Source organism: Brienomyrus brachyistius, chromosome 1 (assembly GCF_023856365.1).
Source record: "Brienomyrus brachyistius isolate T26 chromosome 1, BBRACH_0.4, whole genome shotgun sequence".
NCBI lineage: Eukaryota > Metazoa > Chordata > Actinopteri > Osteoglossiformes > Mormyridae > Brienomyrus > Brienomyrus brachyistius.
The window spans coordinates 21,392,526-21,414,891 of NC_064533.1; the positions used below are offsets into that span (position 1 = coordinate 21,392,526).

Here is a 22,366-nt window from a genome sequence, read left to right on the forward strand (position 1 = left end):
TGGCTGAAGCACAAAAGGGTCAAAGGGTCGAGGACCGCCATTGGGCGACTGATTGGGGTCCTCCTTCAAAAGCAGCTGCTCCCGTACATATCCCGCCGTACAAAGAGGGCAGTAACGCAGAGTAATAGACTGCAGAGGCGGTGAACAATGTGTGTGTACTGAGGCCATTAAAGCCCATGATTCAAGTACTTACCCTGGGCGGCCAGCCAAATCAAATATTAAGGAGCAGTGTGAATTATTTATTTCAGCCTGAATTGAGAGATCGCGGCCCACTGATCCAAGAATCTACAAGTGTCTCTCTGCCTCTTTCCTCAATGTTGAATAGGATGAAAATTGGCCATTTTAAAGTACGCATTTAACAAGCAATGATGACCTGGGGGGTGCCTCCAGTGTACAAAATGATATTTGATTTCACTTAGAGCCTAATTCGAACCGGATGGGACCAGATCACGGTCATTCAGTCTTATGCCGGCTGGGATGCGACCTTTTGGTACATCCATCCATCCATTTTCCAAACCGCTTATCCTACTGGGTCGCGGGGGGTCCGGAGCCTATCCCGGATGCAATGGGCACGAGGCAGGGAACAACCCAGGATGGGGGGCCAGCCCATCGCAGGGCACACTCACATACCATTCACGCACACATGCACACCTACGGGCAATTTAGCAACTCCAATTAGCCTCAGCATGTTTTTGGACTGTGGGGGGAAACCGGAGTACCCGGAGGAAACCCCACGACGACATGGGGAGAACATGCAAACTCCACACACATGTGACCCAGGTGGAGACTCGAACTCGGGTCCACTGCACCACCATGCCGCCCCCCTTTTGGTACAGTGCCGTACAAATATATTAAGAGGGACAAGTGCACAGGAGTGGGGGGGGGGGGGGGGGTGATGACTTATGGTAAATTTTGCCAGGAGGGGGTGAAGGGTGGTGCCTTTCAGTAAGTTTTGCAGAACGTGGGTCAAATGTTTATGTAGTTGACAGCTTGGTGGGGGGGGGGGCGCCTAAATTCTTGTTAAACAAGTGGTGGCCCCTGGGGTTTAGCCCGAGTAAACCCGTGCATTCAAGAACCCCTGAAGATGCCCTTCATCGGAGACAAAGCCAGCACTACATTACAATCACTGGAAGCCCAAGCCTATGGTGTCCTCTGGGTCCCCTTAGTTACTCTGCAGACTGTTCCAGAAGCTAATTAAACATCCCATTAAGAAATTCAAATTACACGGCCTATCCAGAGAAACCTCGCAGCTATTCTTTAGAATCCATAATCGATTTTAACTGCCATGCCGGGGTTCTCTCGTAGGTAGGGAATCACCGTTCTGGCCTGCCATGTGAAGGCCTGCCATGTGAAGGCCTGCCCTGCCGAATGCAGGCTGTCACATTACAGCATCATTCAGCTACTGTAGGTTGCTTCCCCTCCCCTTCGCCACAACTGCCAAATAAAAATCATATGACATAAGCCACATTCCCTATGAATGTATTCAAGAGCATCTCATCATACATAGCATGTGACCATGATCAAACATGCTGTAGGAGGCTACTATATAACCTGAAATTCACAGGGATAGATTCCTTCAGTACTAAGTTGCTCCCTGGGAGATCTTCCTTAAGTAGTCGCAGTCTATTTGTAAGATTATTTACTGAGATTGCCTTGTGTGCCACAATACCACAACATGCACTCGCAGGTGAAAGCATATTGCAGTGCAAAACGAATCAGGCTTTAATTTCTGGGGGAAGCCTGGAGGACGCACAGAGGGATGACATGGCATCCATGCTTACGATTCGGATGGACTATGAGCCAGTAAGTTATTTAATGAAACATGTCACCTTCAGCTGGATTGGGGGTGCGGGGGGGGGGGGGGTGTTACAATCATTAGAAATAATTTCATCACATGATTCTGTGGTTAATAACAGAGGAGTCCCAGCTTGACTTCCTCACTGACACACCTGTGGGGGGGCCATGTTAAGGTTGCGATTAATGAGCTGCTTTTACGCATTTTAATTAGATTATTAAGTCTTGTATAACAATAGGTAAGGCAGTACAAGTTGAAAAAGCCCATGTCGCACTCTAGGCAAGTTTCACCGCTGGCGCCCCCCGGCTAAGACAATGTGAAACTGGCTTGTTAAGTCGGTACCCCCCCCTCAGAAGATGGTGCCTGTTTATCCTGCATAACAGGTTGACTAGCACTGAAATCAGGTGATTTTAAATTCAGAATCAAACCCCTACAAAATTCAATCAAAAATGTAGACCTGGAAAGTACTGGGAAAGCAATGGACTTTGGTCTTCTTTTGTTACACCTTGACTTTTTCAATCAATCACTGCGTAAAATACATTGTCCCACCTCGTGTCACCACAGACGAAAGGGTCCCCTGACCGCTCACATTCAAGGCCTGTGCGTCGACCTCGGATTAGCGGTTGCTTGTTTTTAGCGCTCGCCTGACACCCAGTCTTTGCTTTTTCTCCCTCTCTGTCTCTCTCTCTCTGTCTCTCTGTCTCTCTCCCCACATGGTTCTCGCTAATGATTAGCATTAGCATAATTGTGTAAATGTTAGCGGAGCCAAGATGAAGGCCTTCCGGCTATTTAGTTTATCAGAGAAGAAGCCCCCAGTGGCTCCCCTTGCGTCTAAGGTTGTGTCCACAATATCCAGGGAACATGTAAAAAAGCAAGTCACTACAGGCAGATTCTACTTTTCCATAGAGACCTTTATGTACTGTATGTTTAGAAATACTAGTATGTCCCAACCATCTGTACCTAGACAGAAGGGGTCCGATGCACATGGCAGGGGGGACCACATAGCAGGGGGGAGCACATAGCAGCTCATGTTCTAGAACTTTGGTGTCAGTGCTGTCCAGGGCTGAGCATTCATTAGCTGGGAATCTAGGAGGTGGGGCATGACCCTGTGCTACACATTCTCCACTTATTTCACTGCAGACATTTCCTATGTCATAACTGAATGCCTCCCCACCCCGCTGCCCAAACATCCCCCTGCTGCTTCATGACCTGCACCATGGTCACCTTCCTGCCCCTGTTGTCAAAGTGAATTTCCAAACAAATATTCACATTACTGTGATAAATCTGTCCCTCAGGTCCACCTATCCACTGTTCTTCATTCGTACATCAGGTTTCCTTCATTACAAAATAAAAAAACTCACTCTATCCTGCAGCATCTGGACAGGCATGGCAGTGTAACTCCAGGGGAGCTGGATGAAAGCCCCTATATACTGGAAGCCAGTGAGATACAGCACAACATTTAGCTTTTTATGAGCTGAGGACATCCTGAGAGCAGGTCTTCTCGCCCCTCGGGGGAGTCATCTCGATAACAACTCAAATTTCTGCTATTATTTTGGTTTCCGCCACCACCAAAGGTGAACTGGAGCACATTGCCTTCCTGGGGAGCTAAAAGCAGCAGGAGCACTGCTCACAGAGCGCGAGCAGTGGGGGTTTAGTGTGTAGCAGCAGGGGAGACCACGCCGCGGTCTGTGTGAGGACATCAGCGGCCATTTACAGCACCCCAGTTTGGCCACACATGTCTGCGGAGAGCACCGTGTGAGCTTTTCATTACACACCCACGTGGCAGCACACACACAGAGTTCACTGCACACACACAGAGTTCACTGCATACACACAGATTTCACTGCATACACACAGAGTTCACTGCATACACACAGATTTCACTGCATACACACAGAACACATAAATTCATAGTATATACAAACTACACTTTATCAGTATTAGGTTTATTGTGCGGTTTATACTCATCTGTGTCAGTTGTCCTGTCTTTTTACACCCTCTACATTCTATGTTGCTAGGTTGTTACATGTTTCTTTAAAAGTCTTGTGTTAATTTATGTAGCACACTTTCACTTTTCACTGTATACTGTACTCAGCTGGATATGGTTAAAAATGACATTAAAGACCTACCTGACTACTGACACTAACCTAGTATGTTTGAGTTGTCAGAGCCCCCCCTACGTTGGTAAAACCTCTGTAAAAGTTATCGACCTGGAGAGGGACATTTTTACCACCCCTGGATAAGCCTGTACGTTAAATCGTATATATCACTCAGACAGATAAGACCCGTAACAGGCAGTAAAATCAACAGCCCCCTCAGCTCTGTACCACCTGATTTCACCGGATGTTCACTCTGTGTTTCATGTTGGTAATTAATGTGCATTCGCTAAATCCTGTAGGACTTCAGTTACCCAGGACATCAGCTATGCCCCCCCCCCAGTCTACACATTGAATTTCTTGGGAGTTCCATGCTGTCTCTGGAGGGGGGGAGGTGACCAATCTCCTCCATCTCCCCCACAGTCTCAGAGAAGAGCTGCAAAAAAATTCCCAGCTCTACCACCAACAGGAAGCAGTGCTTCCAAAAAAATTGTACAATTGTTAACCAGCTAAGACCCTCAAAACCATTTAAAAAGGGCAAACGGGAGGAGAAACATCTCCATCAGTGTGGCAGGAGAAGAGAGATAAGCCTCTCTCTGCATCTCCTCCTGGCTTAGTAGTCCTCGAATTACCAAAAAAAAACAAAAAGCAATAAATAAAGGGTGACACGGCCAGCCCGACGGCCTGTGGATACCTGTCCTGGCTTCTCAAATCGGTTCCCAAGGCAACGCAGGCGCAGTCAACCCTGGTCATTCTAGAATTCAAGTAAACAAGGATGGCAAACCCAAGGGCACCTGGATGTACACAAATCCGCTAATGCTAATGCTAATGCTAATGCACGTCCATCAAGAACTGCCTTCATTTATACAAGATGAAGCAGCAAATCTATGTTCCATGTTTACAGGCTCCAGTGTAAGAAATACGCTGATTAAAGAACTATGCATCGTAGGTATCAGAGACACTAAATTAATTCAGGTGTGTGTGTATGTGCTACTCACCACGTCCGCCAGTTTACCAGAGGACTATCTCATCACAGTCCCCCCCCCCCCCCCCCCCCAGATCCAGACCCAGAGGCGAATTGCCCTGTCATTTTCCCTCCAATTTAAAAGCCACCAGAGGACGCCAAAGATCTTGTACGGCTGGTGATTGCACAATCAACCATTAGAGTATGATGTCGACGTGACTGGCCGCGTTGTGAATTTCCAGAGTGCCAGATGGACGGATTTAGCATTTTCCAGGCACCTCAGCACACAAAGCAAGTTTATGCCCCCAAAACAGGACATCATGATTATATAAAACAAGCATATTTTTCATTGTATTCCTGTTGAGGCTTGTTCCTCCTCCCTCCCCTCCCCCACAATAATTCTAGCACGGGGGGAGCCCAACCTTTTTTACAGTGAGAGAAAATACTCTGACGTGCTATCAAATCATGACCGTATATTTTGCTGTCAACTGGGGGTATTATTTGCTGACCAGGAAATGATTCCCCTTGGTACATTTTGCCAACCAGGGGGTGGTCCCCTTGCCGATGCCAATCGACAGGTTGGGCACTCCTGTCTTAAATGACCCACAATGGAAGAATATACTTGGCAAAAAGGGAAAGGGGGGGGGAGAAACAGGTTATAATTCCTAGAAAATGACACAACTTCAAACGATGGGTCCAGTGATTATATTCTAGGTATCAGACAACTGGGGGAAGCAATGAGCTGCTCAGGGAAGAAACTCCAAGTAGAATGTGTCTCCTCTTCGAAAGGCTGGAAATAAGCAGCTTTGAAAATACACGAAGGCAAACACCAGGCCATGAAGTAATAACTGTGAGCTAATACCAAAAAAATTCAAATATTTGTAAAGTTAAACAGCCTTTTATGATTGACCGATTCATAAAGCCCTGTTACTATGAACGTGTCCCCTAAGACTCATAGACAGACCCCAACCAGGCCTGGCTGTGTTTACCAAGCCTTACAGCATTGGTATTGAACTCCAGACCTGGAGGGCAGGAACCCTGTGTAGCTTAGTTCTTTCCCTGTTGTACCACAAATGATTCAATTGTGGTAATTAACACAAGGAGTTGAATCAGGTGTGTTAAATGAGGGTAAAGCAAAAATTGTGCAGGGCTCCGGCCCTCCAGGATTGGAGTTTGATACCCCTGACTTACAGAAATCATCAGGACTGCTTGAAACAATCGCAAATGCAGCAAATGTGTCAAAGGGTTACCTTATTTGGGTGGGAGAATATATGGATGGGAGCCACAAAACCGGGCCGGACTCCCAGCAGGCTCCTATCACACTATCAAGTAGCCGAAACTCAGGGCTTCTCTTGTCGCTGTCATTTTGGATGTCAATGGTTGGATCAGTATGACAGCAAAACATATCAGTCGTAACACAATAGATTTGCTTGATGCTTTTATTCAAAGCGACTTACAGTAGAAAGAAGAGCTACGGTTTGTGTGCATACCCTCAGATCGGGGCCCACAACCTCTGTACGCGTTGATCTACAGGAGGAGACTATATTACTCACAGGAGATCATCCGGAGGGAATCAGGGAAAAAACACAAAGAAACAAAGAAATTCAATTTTCCCAATTGTTTTTTTTTGCATTAGGAAAATCGTCAGCAAAGCACTGACCTACCTGGTTAAATACCCCTCAATGTTTCATATACCAAATCACATACCTCCCCATTTTGGTACATCTCTTGGGGGAGAGGGGTCAGAACAATGAATTTCCAGATGTCCCTGCTTGCAGATGAAATGGTCAGATTAATGACTTGGACAGTACCATGCAAATGCCACAAAACATTTGTGAGTTCAAATTTACACTGCAGTGGTGGGGTGGTTTGGGCAAAGAGGGCTGGGCAACGTGCATTTTTTCCATTCCCACTGAGTTCTTAATTAATTAGTCCTGATTGGTTCTTGGCTGAACGGATTCCAAATGAACTTAAATGAAGCCAAGCATATTATTTGACAAACCAAATATCATTCTTCAGTCTTCAAGGCGCTGGAATGAATCTAATACAAATTATTTGGAAGCCAAGAACAATTCGTTAATCACTGCTTATTTAAAAACCAGAGGCTATTTATTATATAGGCCTATATTTTTAGAAATACAGACAAACCGCTACTTACATAAATCTGAGTTACATAAATCTAGACTTACGTGAAAAAAAACTGCGATACATATTAACAAACAGCACATCACAAAAACACCTGAAGTACCTTAAGCATAATTTGTCATAGCGGCATCTTCTTCTGCCGAGAATGCATCTCTTCTAATTAATGCAGTGCTTTATACAAATATATTAGAGCGGTGAGTAGCCCAATAGTCTCTGTGATCAAAAGGTGTCAGTTCAAGCCCCAACACAACAGTCACATGTCTTTGGGCCCTCAAGCAAGGCCCTTAACTCCCAGCTCCAGGGCCACTGCATGGAGACTAACCCTGTGCTATGACCCCCAAGCTTTGGAGAGCAAGATGGGATAGGTGAAGAGAAGAATTCTAACGTACTTGTGTAAATGACAAAGGATTTATCAACAAATATAGGGAATTAATTTCATTGCCTATGCCTATGTCTTATTACAATATTCAATATATCTGACATTTACTAGAGTATTATGTATTAGAATATATTAACTGTGTTTTCTTATACCAGAGTTTACAACAAATGATTAGGTTAGGTTAGGCTAAGCTAGGTTAGATTATGTTGAATGGTGGGGAAGGCAGGAGAATCCAACATATCTAAATTTTGACTTATGTAAGATGTAGAATAATTGCCCATTTGCGCAAGTCAAGGAGCGTCTGTATATTAACCTTTTCAACATCACACATTATGAATATGTGCTTTAGCCTGAGATCTTTAGAATTGGATATGACTTAATTCAGCCAACAGCATAGAGTCAACTTGAAGGCTTGGCAGGAATGAAAAGAAGAATTACCTCCAGACGGCAAGGCCAGGAATTTACTGTCCCAAACCTACTGCACCAGGGCAGTGGTTTAATCTCAATGCAGTGGAGATAGTGCCCCCTACTGACCCAGCTACGCACCTTCAGTCCATTTAGATTAACCTGGCATGGTCCTGCCATTCTTATAAGTACTAATGTAATCCAAATAAAGTTGCTTGAATACCTCTGGGAAATTAGGAGGGCGGTCTGTCAATGTCATGGTTAAACACCATAACCAAAAACTAGGCACTCACTTATTCATGATTCCGAAAGACACGGTGTATGCTTTGCTGGTACTGCATAGACCAGGCTTTACCCAGCCCTATAACACAATCCATCACAGTCCCTTGTCTTCCTTTTCCTTTGCCCCCCCCCCCCCCCTTAAGAGGCAAGGCAACATGAGACAAAAATGCAAATTAGTGCGAAATCAGTGTTTAATAAATGGGAAAAGAGAGCCAGTATTTCTGTCTCCACAGTAATTTTAAAGTTGAACTGTGACTAGATCCCTGGAGATCATACTGAGCCCCTCAGTGTGAAACCCCCCCCATCCTCACTCTCTCTCTCTCTCTCTCTCTCTCTCTCACACACACACACACACACACACATACATACACACACAGCAGAACAGGGATAATTTTAAAATGTCACAAACTAAAACAGCTGTTTGAACCCAACCTTTTGGAGAGAGTGTGAGCCAAATCCTTATCAAAATTCTAAATTTATGAGCACCATCTTAAAAATAACAGTGTATAGTATGTAGGCAATGTTTCTGCAACTCTGAGTAGAAGAGATGAAGATGGATGGATTTAAATAACCAATAAGTTTAATTTAAAATATAATAGCTATATTGGAGATTACTGGAGTGAAAACAGTCTTTGAAAGCTTCAAATGAAATGGCTTTAAAATGACCACTTTGGATGGAAAGAATTAATGTGTTAAGTGGTAATTAGCGCAGATACCCATTTTCAATTAATAAGACTACTAAAATTTGACATTTAGGGTGATTCATACAAGACTAAATCTGTCCTAATTTGCTTGGTCCTGTCCCACCGTTACTGCTTGCTTTCTGACAATATCTTGATGTTTCCCAGGCATGTAATACTGCACTTTCAAAAGCAGGTCCTGGTATAAGCAAATCCAGGTCATATAAATAAGGGGAAGCCTGTCTGCAGATCAGCCCTGCAGGACGTCAATGTGGCCAATGCGTTTGCCCACTGGGCTTTGAAAGACCCACTTAAAAAGTCAAAGATCAGACGTCACCATGTGTCACCATGCTACTGCCGCAATCCTCGACAAGCCAAGCGCTGCGCCATCTCTTTGAAATGTAATGCAACCTGCTGTGGGCATTTATTGTCCAGAATTGCATCATGGGAATTCTCTCTCCCCCATTATCTTTGCTTCCTAGCTGTCGCACAGTCAGCCTGCTGGTAGTCCGCATTGCTTTGACTCCACAAATTGGTAATATATCTTTTGAAATCTCTTTGCTCAAAAACAGCTGAGTTCAGAACAGTAGGTTTCCTTTAATAGCCATGAAAGACTGGGCTGCGGATGTAAAAATAGAAACATTTTACAGCATGTATGAACTTAACCCTCAACTAGAATTTAACATAAATGCCCATTATAAATAAGTAGTAGTGTATGTGTGTGTGTGGGGAGGGGGTGCAACAAATACCACTGCATTCTTATCCCTGCTGGGGTGTTTTTCCCACAATAGACTGTAGTCATACCTTTGCAAATGGGGTGCAACTTAATGAACAGAAAAGGAACATTTTAGCTCATTAAAGTAAACACCCCCGGGGGAAGGGGGGGGGGAGCTTTGAATTACAAACCAGGGAAGTTCATGGAACAGACCATGACAGCAAGCAGTGGCTTGATGGGGGTGGTTGCAGTGGCGAAGTTTATTACCACTCAAACCACACATTTGTGTGCAACCCCAGAAGTTTTATTGTGCCCTGTAGGAAACAAATAGACCGTATACTAGGGTGAACATTGGCCCCCAAAATGGCTTTTTGAGTGGGGCTCCAGCATGGGCATCCTTAGGTCTGATCATTCGTGGCTATAGCCCCCAGAATTTTAGCCCCGATGCTAATCTTCTTTCAAAAAAAAATAATTATAAAAAATTCAAGCCCCAGGTAAACTTGTCTTAGCACCTGATCTTTTCAACAGCTAGAAAAGCCCTTGGGCCCCAGTGAAGACAAACCCAAATTTAAGATAATATTTGTTATCTTAGTGACACTTTATGTAAGGCAATGTTTTACGTAAATTTATAAACACGTTCACAACAAATAATAATGCATTCATGTGAGGCACTGATAGTCTACACTATATGGACAAAAATGTTAGGACGCCTTTACATTACATTTAAAGGAACTTTTATGACATCCCATTCAATATCCATAAGCATCAATATGGAGTTGGTCCCTGGGAAGGTTTTCCACAAGATTTTGGAGTGTGTCTTTGGGAATTTTTTTGCCCATTCATCCAGAACAGCATTTGTGAGAGGTCAGGCACTGCTGATGGACGTAAATGCCTGGTTGGCAATCTCCTTCCTAGTTCATCCTAAAGATGATTGACAGGGTTGAGATCACGGCTCTGTACAGGCCAATCAAGTTTTTCCACACCAAACTCACCCAGGCATGTCTTTATGGACTTTGGTTTGTGCACTGGGGCACTGTCATGCTGGAACAGAAAAGGGCCTTCCTTCCCCAATTGTTCCCACAAAGCTGAAAGCATAAAATTGTCCAAAACGTCTTGGTATGTTGAAGCGTTACGAGTTTCCTTCACTGGAACTAAGGGGCCGAGCCCAGTCCCTGAAAAACTACCTCATACCTTCATCCCTCCTGGCACAATGCAATCAGGCAGGTAATGTTCTCTTGGCATCCATCAAACCCAGCATTGTCCATCACACTACCAGACAGAGAAGCGGGAATTGTCATTTCCACTGCTCCAGGGTCCAGTACCGGATTGTTTTACACTACTCCATTCGATGCTTCACATCGTGCTGGGTGATGTGAGCCTTGCATGCAGCTGCTCGGCCATGGAAGCTCATTCCATGATGCTGCCGACACACATTTTTTTTGTGCTGGGGTTAATGCCAGAGGAAGTTTGAAAGTCTGTATTTATTGAGTCAACAGAGCGCTGGTGACTTTAATGCCCTATGAGCCTCAACACTCAGTGATCTTTATATGATCTGCCACTTGGCTGAGTTTCTGTTGTTCCTAAATGCTTCCACTTTGCAATAATACCACTTATAGTTGACTATTCAATATCTAATAGGGAAGAAATTTCATTAACTGACTTTCTGAGCTCCTCAGAATGACCCATTCTTTCGCAAATGTTTGCAAATCTGACTGTATGCTTGGCTGCCTGATTTCAACGATAAACAGGTGTGTCCCAGTACTTTTGTCGATACAGTGTACCATCATGTAGCCACGAATGATTACATAATAGCTTACCATTTTTCCCGCCAGGTGACAAGGAGGAGTGAATAAGGAGACATGTTACCTTGTTTGTTGATTTATTCTTAGGGAAAGGCAATACCACACTTTTTCAATTCAATATAATACTGACACTTTTTGTTACTATTATAATGACACCGATTCCGATGTTCTCTTAAATGCGTATCTGATTGATCAAAATAATGGTCATTTTTAGAAAAAATATCATTGCACAAGGCCAATTACATGACACATACCACCCATTAATAACAAATTACAAAAGCAAATACTAGTACAATTAAACAATTAAATTTTTAAAAAAATGTTTGTGCTAATAAGTGTAAAAATAGTCCAGTATTTTACGAAATAATATGTCATGTGTGACATACGATCCAGCTGAAGTCAGGGCTGTTTTGGCAGAAACGTTATACAAAACTGAAAACGTTTGAAAGTGATTCAGCTACAAACGTTTTTTATTTAAATAACTACAATACTTTTGTTATTAATATATTTTTAAAGGAATCGACACCAAATGAGTAGCTTGCGAATATCTAAGTACTGATCCAGCAATATTGATCCGCCTATCCCTAATTCAGACCCCCGTTCTGGCCACAGGTTTCTGTTCAGCCACTCCAGTTCAATTAGGACAAGTTAAATTCCCTGTCAAATAAAGTACGACTTTTTTTAAATTATTATTTACATTATTTACATTACATATTTTATTGAAAGTTTTTGAAATGTATAATTATACTTATATAACAACCAAAAAAGTCCACTATTCCGCTAAAGTGAAGAGGAACGGAGTATTTTTCTTCGTCGCGGCTTCAATATTTTAAAAAAATTAATACTACCGTAACAAACATAATTACAGCCAATTAAATTAGTACCTAGTTAGGTTGTTTTAGAGTTAATATCCTCTGAATAATGACTGATTACTCTCACTTACAGCCAACTCCTAATTTGTCCTAAAGCTTGAGGTGCACAAACGATTGCGATCAATGAAAGACACGTTCTATTCACACAGAAGTTACGCGATAATTACAGGATCTTTACAGGATAATTACAGCATCTGGGAAATAATCTCATAACCACCTAATCAAAACTCTAATTAGGGGATTAGTTGTACCCGCAGAATCAAAGGGTTCACCTTACTTACGGTCAACACATTATTTAAACCAAAATGGCTTGATTCTCTCTTTTCCTGTACAGGACGTCCAGTGATTCCTGATGTAGATCCTAGGGATGTGCAACTCCATTAGGGCTTCCGTGATTAGTCGACGCATTTTCATACATCAGTATTTTAAATCGACGGATGTTTTTTATTATTATTTTAATAAAATAACCTTTATGATTTCTAAAACACTTCAATTCATTATAACAGGTGTTTTCCATTAATATCACTGCATAATTAAGGGAGTACTTCAAATTACCACAAAACAAAAAGGTGGTTTTACACAGTGCAAAGTGCAATGGCGTATACCACGGTGGCACTAGCGCCATATACCACCTGAAGAGGAAACGCGCAGGCATTATTCTGGATGATGGCCGGACCGCTAGTGTAGGCAAAACCACAGTAAGCCCTCTCTATTTATGTTTATTAAATTACCATTAGAACGCTTTAAATGTCTTTTGTCCTTGTATGTGCTAAATACACGCATTATTAAACCTATAAATTTGTCTGCCTTTAAGATTAGAATCTTCATTGAATAAATGTTTGTGAAAATGTTTAGGCTATAATCAGGTCTGTTCTACGTCGACTGACGGTGCCAGTGAGTAAGTTTGTGCACGTTGGACTTGTTGGGACCACACCACCCACATTTCTTTTATACATTGTTTAACCACAGTATCTCGTCTTTTCAAAGGTGGTGTGGCTGCTGATCTGTCCCTTCCGTCGTCGCGGCTTCAGTGCTTAACGCTTGTGCCGCTGTGGCGTGCTCCGCTACCAGAATTTATTAAGAACGAGAATAAGCCAAATTTATACATATTGCTAACTTCTGGGCATCAGCGTGCGCATCTCATTAATATACTTATGCGTACTACTAATCTGTTTATGGAATTGTGGGCAAATATGGTGTGCAAATCCTAGAGTGCCAAAAAGCACTACTTAAACAAAACTTAAATTACAACTTAAATTAAACGGTCAGGTAATTTTTCTGGAGGAAGATTAATCGTTTAGATTAATCGACCAATTCATAAATTAGTCGATAGATTAATCTTTAGAAAAACATTCGTGATTGGCAGCCCGAGGCCGATGGGATGAACATCTCGATGCATTTCCAATGACCCGATACATTAAAGATACCTATAAAACAACTACAGTAATGCGATGCAGTTTAGACCTATTGCGATGTAAAGCGACTCGACGCGATTTAATTCAACGCGATACAAAAGAATGGAATGCCATGTAATCTAGTATGGTATCGATACAGAAACAGATTTAAAAAATGCAATCAAAGTATAAAATTACTGGCTAAAAATTATTGGCCACACTAAAAGGAATAGGGCCTATACTTTTTACATAGGCCTATTTATAATTCGAATTTCACGGATGTAAAGATGTAGGAAACCTAAAGTATTCCGAGTTCCCAAATTGCATCCGATGCATACTTATTAAATCGTGAACTTTCAGGCAAGCGTACCGATGCGAAGCCATGAATCTTACCATCCCTAACAGATTCAAAGCCCCAACCCTGTGGTGGATAAGCAGTTCGAAAGCAGTAGACTTTAGACAAAAAAAACTTAATATTTTAAATATGACAATTCATTAAAATATGCTATTTTTAGAAATAAATAACAGCCCCGAACGCAACTTGCCTTTCATTCACATCGGATTTAAAGACAGCAAGCGCATGAGAAACCCCGCTGGGATAAAAAAAAAAAATCCCACAAGGACAGGAACAAGCGCAGCACGGTTTGGAAATAAAGCGGCACGCCAGCGAGGCTCTGCCATTTTAGTGTCAGCTGTTAAACGCTCAGTATGGAGAATGCTTAATACAGGATCCTGCTGTCAAATCTATTCATAGTCAGGACTTCCACCCTTCGTAAAAATAGCTGATTATTGGCGAGGATACAAATTTATAGTCATTTCCATTGAATCCGCATATTTCAAATGACTCTTCATTTAAAAAAATACTGTGAAAAAGACAATACACACAGTGGTGAGTTTATGACGTATTAATATTGCATATTCCCAAGATTGCACACTGGCGTTAGGCATATTCAGCAACCGTTACCCAACAAGGGACGAATTTTAAAAACATGGCACAGACAGCACGCGGCACAGAGCACGCGGCACACCCGCAGTTTGGGGAGTGGTCCATCTCAAACTGTCGCATTCAAAGTACTAACACAACAGTAATTTATCGCGAAATTCATTATCCCTGCACTTCCGGGGGTAAGCGGGGCTTCATCCCGCGACTTTCTATAACATTTTCCAGCTGTTAAAGTACAATGATTCTTCGCTTGATGACTTCTATGGCTCAAACATGATTACGCCTAAGGCAAGTAAACATTAATTTACTGATGGTGATTTGGAAAATCCAAACAATTCATGTCCAATTCATAAACCTGCATCTAAGGACCATAGTATTTGTCACCTGAGCCTCCGCCAGTTGACTTTTCGTCAGACAAACCCAGCAGTAAAGTGTTGAAAAGGACAGACACTGAGGTTACATTTAACACACCCCTCCCATCCCTAAAAACTAACACACATTTATAAACGTGTGATAATGCAGATTTTGGACACATTTTTTGTCTTTGTTAAATAACGTATTGCATCATGGGAGATGACATCAATAGGTACTGTTGAGTCTTCCCAAAGTGCGAGTTCTGTTCTGGGGGGGTGCCGCTTCCCCGCTTTCCTCAGATGACTTCCGTTTCATGGCGCTCCAGGGCGGGGGGGAGCGTGGTCCCACAGGGGCCCTGGAAGTGGAACCTGCATACACCCCCCACCAAAATGAAATGAATTATTCAGGATGGAAAATGTGCCAACCTCCGCCTGGCCTGCAGCCCAACCTCAAAGGACCACCGCCAGCATTGGCACTGGACTAGTGTCAAGAACCCCCACCCACACACAGCGCACAGGGTGGGGGGGGGGTGTTTAAGTGCTGCACCATCCAGGGTTTACTGTGGCTAGTTTGTGGTTTACACCTGACACACTTTACAATTGGAAAAAATAAATAAACCATCCACCAGGGGGCAGAAAAGAGTTTTTAACATAAATATGTCATAAACAAAGGACTGACACAAAGGCTGAAACTCGGGGCAAAGCCACGTCAAGACAGAGCAGAGCGTGGAACCAAAGGCCTCTGCACCAGGTCTGTTTAATGGGCCGCCATGTGCAACTACCTGCCCCGAGAGCCCGGCCAAGGTCTGCTCCACAAGGACAGCATTGCTGGAGCCTGTCCCAGGCAGCAGAGGGCATGAGGCAGGGATAGACCCAGCAGGGAAGCCAGGCTATTGCAGGGCATGCGCGCGCGCAAACACGCACGCACACACACACACACACACACACACACACACACACACACTCACACAGGCAAATTAGAATAACTACATGCTTCTGGATTGTGGGAGAAGGTCAAGAATACATGAAGATGGTGAAACAGGAACACGGTGAGAACATGCAAACTCCACATACAGAGCAGAGGTGGAGGAGTAAGACAACGGCACCACTCACTAAACTGCCACCCCAGAAGTTAGTCAATTAAATCATATTAACCCAGCCAGCCTCTGACTGGAATCTGAGATATTTTACTTAGAATCCCCCACAACGGAATCCAGTCTTCCCACACCTTTAATGATTAAACTCCCTTTTTTCCATGTACCAAACAATTGCCTTTTTACTCCACATAACCATTAAAAAACTAATTTAAGGTCTGTTTGGTCAGAAGTATATATTTTAAAATGAAGGCTGGATTCTCTCAATACATTTACCAATTCAGCTTGGCAGCAATTTCACATCCTGCATGAGTCATGTATCCCAGCTCAGCCCCCCCCCCCCCCAACTCACGCAAAGCGCATGGTGGCAGGCGTGGTTTCCATGTTGAACTCTGCGACCGGGACCCCTCTGGCAGCCACCTGGGGGGCGAACATGGCTGCCGGGTACACCACAGAGGAAGTCCCCACCTGCAGACCACAGAGCACATTGTTAGGACCCCGAGCAGGAGAACTGAACCAGAGGTGTGGGTTCGACCAGGCTCCAACCCAATAGTGCCCCCTGATGGCTGGCATTGTGAAATACAGACCTCCTTCATCTGGGTCAGCCTGTGCACCACACTCAAATGCAGCACCAAGATTAGGACAAATTTGCTGTAGAAAGGCATCTAATCATTTTTAACAGAGATTCTCAACCAGTGGGTAACGGCAAGTTCTAAAACGGTCATGAAGCAGAGTTGGAAATGTTTGCATTTAAAAACCTGCAAGCTCCTATTCTGATCCACAATCAGATTTCCCAGCCCCAATCCTAGAATTAACCAAAATAAACGGGTGTTGGGTCTGCAAATGCTTAGCGCAAAACTCGTAAACACTCAACCAATCCAAGAAGCCAAAACACAGATACTTAATTTAAAATTCACTGGCACATCCAATCAGATTTGTGTGATAGGCATTGATTGGTATAAATTGCAGAGTGCATTGCGTGCTTGATTATAGCAATTATATTATTTAATGCAAACCTATACTTGATATAGGGTTGCGACTGAGCTGGCATAGTAAAAATTGGGTCGCGGTGCAAAAATGTTGAGAACCAGAGATTTACATCATCCGAGAACATTCTGGTATAGGAAATACTGCAGATGCTTGAACCTAAGGGCTGATCAGGCTGGATTTTCAAGAGTTCTCGAAGGGTTAAATGCCATCAAAATGACATGAGATTTGTGCCACTAAAAAGACGAGTGCGCAGTATGATGAGGAATCAGCTCTGGCAGACGGGACTGCTACCAAGGGGGCGGGGCCTATGTGTTAACAGGGGCGTGGGGTCAGCAGTCAGTCGTGCTCACCACAAGGCAGAGATCACAGATCTCCAGCTCCTTTTCCACCTGGGTCAGGATATCGGGGTCTAGGGTCTCCCCAAACCAGACCACATGGGGCCGAAGAAGACCCTTGCAGCTGTCCTCCTCACACCTGAGGAAGGATACACACCAGTCTTGGCCACTGAGGAAGCACTTATCCAACTAAAAGATAAGGCATCAGACATATTCCCTTCATGGGATCAAATATTAGCAAAAATCTTATCGATAGAGCCTTTCAGAAATAAATTTCTAGGTTAAATATATATATTCAGACAGGAGCAGGGTACTGTAATCTCCATTTAAAGCTGGGGTCATTTACAGACGTTGCTCCAGTGCCCTCTAGTGGTACAATAATGAAACACTACACCATTTTACGAGGTACAGATCTGCACCGGTTACATTAACCTGAATGCCATAAACGCACGGCTCTATTCTGTAAATTACATACCTGGGAAGGTCCTCCACAGCAATCTCGGCATCCTTTGTCTTTGGATCAGGAGCCCTTGCAATAAAAAGAAAAACAGACAATAAAAACTCTGTCCAGTTCTTCAAACAGAACCAGAATTAGAGCACCAGTTAAACCAGTTGTCCTCACCCCTTCCCATGTAGCGCAGCACATATCGGGCTTTTGTAGTTCTCTGCCACATGCCCACAGTTGACACATCGGGTTTTGAAGAGACTTCCTGGAAATGACGAGAGCAGGCCGATAGCTAGTTAACTAAACTCTACAAAACATAGGTTTTAGGTTCAGCAATGCTGAAGGCTCCGGCATATGCGGTCTGCTGTCTCCACTGGCACCAAGCACCAACTCAGCTAGTCTGGCCAGAGTTAGTAACAACACATTCACTTCCCTGTAAATCTGCTTTTCACTGTTTACCAGATCATCAGCACTTTTTACAGAAGATTCTCATGGCACATCTCAGGGGTTATACCCCAGGATAATCCCTGAGTCATTTAGAACCTCAGACACGTATCAAACTCCCTACATGCATATTAAATTTCATACCGATTTGGATTCATATCTATATGATGATGATGATAATAATAATAATAAAAGACAGAAAATGCAAAAGGCATTTAGAGCGGTGCTTCCTAACCTAGCCAATCAAGAACCCCAGATACCTGGTACAGGTGTGCTGGGAGCTGGGAGGGAGCAAAATTGTGGACCGTCTGGGGGTCCCTAAGGACCAGGCTGGGAAACACTGATTTAGGCAATCATGCTGTGAGCCCAGGTTCTGCGACACGCAGCCCCACCTCACCGTGAATCTCCAGCACGTGCCGCGAGTCGGCACGCCGGTGCAGCTCGTCGATGTTCTGGGTGATGACCACCACGGAGCGGCCCTGCCGACTGAGCCGCGCCTCGCACTCCGAGATGGCCCTGTGCGCCGCGTTGGGGCTCTTGCTCAGCATCACCTCGCGCCGGTAGTGGTAGAACTCCCAGACGCGTGATGGGTTCCGCGAGAAGGCCTCAGGGGTGGCCAGGTCCTGGGGGGGGGCAGAAAGCTGTGTGTTAGCATGTCTGGGATGGGGGGGGGGTTCAAGGTTCAGAGACCAGTTGAGCTGATACATTAAACCAGCTGCACTGATGACAATAGAATCCTGCTCCAGGAGAAACTCACCACTGAGGTTACAAAACCCTTCAGCCCGGAAACGGTGCGTATTTCTACACAGTGACTAAGTACTGTATTTCAGTTATGCTGTGGCATTCCCACAGTATGGTATTGTAGAGATGTCAGTACCCCCGTAATCTTCACCGAGCGATTCCGCATTTGTGTTGATGTTCACCTGGGCCTGCCATTTCCTCCAGTAACCCCCGGCTCCCCGGAAGGTGGGCACCCCGCTTTCAGCGCTCACACCGGCCCCAGTGATGATAGCGATGTGCTTCGCTTTGGCGAAAACCTTGCGAAATTCTGCCAGATCTGCAAAGTTTAGAAACACGTCGTGAGCCTTGAGTACCAGTGCTGATGTTACAGCGCCGAAGTGTTATCCCACCCGTCCCCGTCTCCCACCCGAGCTGGGTCTCGACATCTCCACCAGCGGAATGCGCCTTCCTGCTTCTCCGGCTGCGCAGCGCAGATGGGCGACCAGTCTCCGAGGCGCGAGCTGTCTGAGAAGCATCGCGATTATTGCACAGCCCTGCAAACCGGGTGAGGATGGGTAGAAATAAGAGAAATCATAAATCTTTTCAACTGCTCACCTGAAGCCGGAACCCCGCTCATATACGGAGAAACACGCCGATGAATAACGTCAGCTTTTTGGTATATATACTGGAAACGCCTAGGATCAACTGTTTGTCCAAGAAATACATTTAATGTATAAAGTGTCTACCTGATAAATCAATATTATAATAAGCAAGCGATTTAAATTCATCATAAACAATACTAGTGCCACGTTTCAATGTAAATATAGCATTATATCGCTGAAAAAAAGCTGTTACCTGATATAGAAATAAAAGAAACCGTGCGATGATAATAGTGTTGTAATTTAATTTTCTTGTCTAAATAATAAGGTGATTTATCACCGATATTTAATCACTGTACGGGCATAGACACACAGCCGATCTGACCCATGGGTATAAATCCAACAGTCAGCAAATAAGGTCACGTCCCTCACGTAGCGTCTTATTCTGGGTGGACAGTGTTAATTAACGGCATATGTTAATATAGGGGGCGGGAAATGGCGTGGTTAGGACACGCACATGCATTCAAAGCTAAGATGATCGTTTTGTGATGACATACTGAAGTTTTGTACAATGAAGTCAACTTAAACAGGCGGCAATAAAACTGAAATCTACTATCTACACACACAGTAGCCCATCGGAGACGTTTATGAGCACTCAGACATCCAGCTATTTTTAAAATACCGAGGTTGTCCTGTAAACTTTAAAATTTAGCAATTCAGACGACCTTAGTTTAGATAAGTCTACCCTCTTTTGAGAATGCTAGATATCTGACTCGGTGGAGATGTCCCATGCACCTCGGCACGTTAGTGTGACGCCTTTTTTCCAAGCTTTGCGTAAGACCTTTCTTACCCTTCCTCACTTGAAAGTGAAGACTTCCGACAGAAGTCGCTGTGCCTCAAAATCCATTCCGTTTCTTTTCCGTTCGCGGACGGTCCGATGTCATTCCAGAGTGGTCCTAGCCGGTTACATTACAAATTCCAGCCAATCACGTTTGATCGCTGCGTTTCTTGCGATGTGAACAGCAACGCGCCACACACGTCGCCCAACAGGAAAGACAAAGCAACCACCGAGAGGGAAAAAGCGTGAGTTAAGCGCAGTTCGCCCCCTAGCGAACGTAGGTTAGTTAGCACTCCCACATTGTGACCATATCGTTACACCGTATGACTGACATAGAGAAGGAAATGCTAGTACTGGACAATAGACTCACACAGGAGTTAAACAATAAAACTTAAACACCTGGTTTTAGACCACAAATATTTATTTGTATCATATACGGCCTCATTTTGCAGCCATTAATGCATCGTTTTGGCTTGGGAATGACAGATACAAGTCCTGCACAGTGGCCAGAGAGATGTTGAGCCATTCCTCTTGCATAACAGTAGCCAGGTGACTATGTGATGCTGGTGGAGGAAAATATTTCCTGACTCGCTTCTCCAAAACACCCTAAAGTGGCTCAGTAATATTTAGATCTGGTGGTTGTGCAGGTCATGGGAGATATTCAACTTCACTTCCATGTTCATCAAACCACTCACCGGTCTTGCTGTGTGTGTTGGTGCATTATCACCCTGATACACAGCCCCACCTTCAGGGTACAATGCTTGAACCTTTGGTTGAACATGGTCCCCCAGAATGGATTGGTGGTCCTTGGCAGTGACACGCCCTTCTAGAACAAGTAGTGGGCCTAGGAGATGCCATAATATTGCAGCCTAAACCATCACTGATCCACCCCCATGCTGCACTCTGGGTACACAACAGTCTGGGTGGTAAGTCTCTTTGGGGTTTCTCCACACTGTAACAGTGCACCTTCACTGTCTTTCCCACATCTGGGAGAGTTACAGTGTGGAGAAACCCCAAAGAGACTCATCAGAGAAAAATATATGTTTCACATTGTCCACAGCCCAAGATCTGCTCTCCTGGCACCATTAAAACTTATGTTTAGCATTAGCATGAGTGACCAAAGGTTTGGCTGTAGCAGCCTGACCATGAACATTGACCCTGTGGAGCTCCTAATGAACAGTTTTGGCGGAAACAGGAACGGTAAGGTGCACATTTAATTCTGCAGTGAGTTTGAGAGCTGTGGTTTTATGTTTTTTTGGATACAATCTGGATTTGTACCCGGACGACCCTTTCAGACAGCTTCTGCTTGCTTCCACAGTTACTCCTGTTGGATGTAGTTCGTCCTTCATGGTGCTATGCCAACATTACCCTGGATACTGTGACTCTCAATATGCCACAAAGACTTGCTGTCCTGGTCACAGATGCGCCAGCGAGTCACACACCAACAATTTGTCCCCTTTTGAGCTCTGATATGTCTTCCATTACATTATGTGAATTGCAACATTTTATGTAAATTTATGTACATTAATTCAACCTCCACACTCTGCTCTTGTTGATGGAATGAACAATCAGTTAAGACTGGCCACCAGGCTACGCATATAAAGTACTGTGCAAAAGTCTTAGGCAGGCAAAGAAAATGATGTTTAGATTATTCTCATGTTGGTGTAAAACTATGATATTATGCCTGTCAAAGTGTGTCAGCTTAGCCACTAGCACACCTCATACAGCCAGTCAATCTCTCACTGACTTTTTAAACTAAAATATTTAATTATTTAATTCAGCTGTAGGTGAAATTTAACAAAATCATGGGCCAGCTGAGGTACCCTTCAGGAGAAGTTTGGGAACTGAAGCGGTGTTCATCTAGCCATCCAACTAGATATCAATAACTTTTTAGAAAACAAGAAATTATTGCTAGTTTTTATTGTGTTACTCTTAATTAGCACATGTTCTAATGATGAATTGTGCTTTTTGTTCTAAGCCAAAGTACAATTGCTAGCCAGATAAACAGCTTTAAACATTTCTTTGGACTCCCTAAGACTTTTGCACAGTACTGTATATGTGTGAAAACCTCAAACA

General features: G+C 43.9%; 1 protein-coding gene across 6 annotated transcripts; it reads right to left on the reverse strand.

The window, feature by feature from the left end:
* Positions 1 to 14,419: 14,419 nt before the first annotated feature.
* sirt5 (sirtuin 5) lies at positions 14,420 to 20,497 on the reverse strand. 6 transcript variants are annotated; one of them, XM_049029823.1, is made up of 10 exons: positions 19,709 to 20,496; positions 19,469 to 19,558; positions 19,281 to 19,374; positions 19,057 to 19,190; positions 18,531 to 18,756; positions 17,867 to 17,954; positions 17,720 to 17,773; positions 17,260 to 17,383; positions 16,272 to 16,387; positions 14,420 to 15,194 (listed from the first exon to the last, which is right to left on the reverse strand). In XM_049029823.1, the coding sequence occupies exons 3-10, from the start codon at positions 19,297 to 19,299 to the stop codon at positions 15,122 to 15,124; spliced, it is 834 nt and encodes a 277-aa protein (XP_048885780.1). In that variant the 5' UTR covers positions 19,300 to 19,374; positions 19,469 to 19,558; positions 19,709 to 20,496; the 3' UTR covers positions 14,420 to 15,121. The 6 variants fall into 6 exon arrangements, with proteins under 6 accessions (XP_048885780.1, XP_048885770.1, XP_048885747.1 ...); XM_049029813.1 differs by having other exon boundaries at positions 19,281 to 19,378; XM_049029790.1 differs by lacking the exon at positions 19,469 to 19,558 and having other exon boundaries at positions 19,281 to 19,407; positions 20,303 to 20,497.
* Positions 20,498 to 22,366: the final 1,869 nt, after the last annotated feature.